A 2,556-nucleotide genomic window follows, 5' to 3' on the forward strand; every position below is an offset into this window, starting at 1 on the left:
GGCTAGTCCTACGGGCAGCGCGGGGGCGCCGGGGTCGCCCATTCTCCTACCTCTTATAAAAGCATTGTAGATCCTCCAGCCACATTGATGATCACCTTGATCGGAAGAAACCGTCGCTAATTTGACAAACTACACCGGCGCAAGCCCTATTTTTCTCCAACGTGCATGTACCTCTAAAATTAGTTTGTCCAATTTAAGAGCCAAACCAGTACAATCCCTCAGCCACACACCCTGAAACCGAACTGGCCATTTCCCCCTTCCCAATTTGGAAAAGGCACCACCCCGCGGGAAGAGACAAGTCTGACGAGCGCTCCCTCTCGTTCCTCTCGGGCAGAGGAGGAGCTCGTCCACAACCCCCGAGCAACGAAGCTTCTCCTCGCCTCGCCTCGCCTCGCCGGGGAAGAAGACCACGATGCCGAGGTGGTCGCCGCCGCCGCCACGGGACGGCGAGCACTTCTTCCCCCTGGGCTCCCACGACGCCGTCTCGCTGTCCCTGTTCGTGGCTTGCGTCGCGGCCACCATAACAATCGCCTCGTCCATGTGCTCTGCGTGCGGCCGCAAGCCCAAGGCCGTCAGCCAGGAGCCCGACGCCGCCGCGGCTGCGGACACGAAGGCCGCCGGATCGGAGGGGGAGGGGGAGGAGGAGGTGGTGACGCTGCCACCGGAGCTGGCGACGCACGGGCCGATCGAGGCGGCAGCTCTGCCGGTGGCGGCGTCGCGGCGGAAGCTGTCCGTCTCCATGAGCCTCAGCCATGGCATCTCCACTGCCAAGAACCTCGCCAACATCCCGGACAAGATGCGGCTGAGCAAGCGGGAGCGCAGGGAGAAGCAGGACGCCCCCGAGGACACGCTGTGGAAGAAGGCCATCATCCTCGGCGAGAAGTGCAAGATCCCCGGCGAGAGGGAAGGCGAGGTGTCCGACCCCGACGCAGCTGCCGACGCCGCCGACGAGATGGCCGCCGGCACCTTCCGCCGGTCAACCTACTCCCGGCCCGTGTCGCGGTCCAACTCCTTCGCCGTCAACCAGCCCCTCCCCGAACCTCCCGCCTTCCAGTCCTCCTCAAATTCCTGAGGGATGAAGAAGCTGTATGTATACATTCTGTCTAGGGAGAAGCTATGCTAGTGTGGTGAAATGCATCGTGGCGTGGTGCGTGCATGCATTTGATCTTCTTTTTGAAATTTCGAGATGAATGCATTGGTGAACCATCCATCTTTCGGACGGAGTGACAATGGGGGAGAATGGGCTTGTGTTGGTGACACATATTTTTTCTGACTGCAAATGTTGATACTAATCTGAATAAGCAATAAGCACACCAATTTCACAGTACTTGATGATTCTCTGACATCGATGAACTACCATATTCAAATGAGATGTTGTTGTTTGATGCGATCTCAATTAGGCACACAAAGCTTTTTGCTATCAGCATGTACAAATCTTCAGTTGGAGACTTTTATTGGAAACTTTCCTTTTAATCTTAGATTATCACAAGGTGTACAACAATATACATGCTGGGAGTTATCGCCCTTTTAAAACCACAAACTGTGCATACTTGTGAAATTCACCCTATTGAAGAACATTTTCGGACTTTGGTAAAGTTTCCCCACATGTCATGTCCATGTGGCACATGGCTGGGCGCCACATGGACACCACTGGAGATATAGTTCTATAATTCTGCCAATATTAGAAAATTTGTTTCTCGCTAATTTTAACAAAAAAAAAAGTAATATATTTTCAATATGTTTCTGGAACTGCATTCTACGACATATAGAAAAATATAGAATTCCCACATGGTTCAAACATGTTGGGCATTTTCAAAACTCCTCCCCCCTCCAAAACTTAGAGGGTGGTTAATTAAATATGACAAATTGGAGGATGTTGAGTGAATGCTAGGCAAGAAGGATAGAACTTAGATTGGATGGAGTGAAGACAACTTGAGGGTTAAATGTAAAGTCTACGAGGTAACAGCGGTAGAGAGTGAAATGCATTGTCCTGGATCAATCAAAAGCACGCTTTGTATGTAAGAAATCCAGATCATAAGCCAAACATTTAAGCCTCAAGTATAAGAACTCCCTGAGTTGTCCCCGGAATCATCGAGTTGACCCATCCAAACTCTTACTTTACAAATTATTGTATACATATTCACATTAGAAAATCACCATTTCTTTGAAGACTGTGTGCAAACACGTAAACAAAATCGAATGGAGAGTGAGCACAATATAAGGATGCTGGTCATGTTATAGTACACATTATCGAGTAGTACATGCGATGATGCGTCCAACGCCGTTGTTGAAGCGATAGCTTCTGTGGTATTGTGTAGCGCTTACATAGTTTCCCACTAATTAAAGGAGGGGTTATGTGATTTTTTGTAGTACTAGGACAATTGCCCGTGCGTTGCCACGGGATAACAAATTTTATTGTAGACAAAAAATTAAAACATGTGTCCTAATTTATGTGTGTTCACATGATTGCTTAACTGTGTTAAAGCTTGCTTCCATTCCCTATAATGCCATCAATACATGCCTCAAGTTTATATCATCGTCGTACACGTAAACATG

The 2,556-nt window shown here is 49.1% G+C and overlaps 1 protein-coding gene across 1 annotated transcript; it reads left to right on the forward strand.

The window, feature by feature from the left end:
* Positions 1–412: 412 nt before the first annotated feature.
* Positions 413–1,072, forward strand: LOC124705344. Its single transcript, XM_047237082.1, has one exon. The coding sequence runs from the start codon at positions 413–415 to the stop codon at positions 1,070–1,072; it is 660 nt and encodes a 219-aa protein (XP_047093038.1).
* Positions 1,073–2,556: the final 1,484 nt, after the last annotated feature.

Source organism: Lolium rigidum, chromosome 1 (genome assembly GCF_022539505.1).
Source record: "Lolium rigidum isolate FL_2022 chromosome 1, APGP_CSIRO_Lrig_0.1, whole genome shotgun sequence".
Taxonomy (NCBI): Eukaryota; Viridiplantae; Streptophyta; class Magnoliopsida; order Poales; family Poaceae; genus Lolium; species Lolium rigidum.

What these genes read in the sequence shown, in the direction of transcription:
- LOC124705344 (XM_047237082.1), top strand. Translation starts at nt 413, where the DNA reads ATGCCGAGGTGGTCGCCGCCGCCGCCACGGGACGGCGAGCACTTCTTC.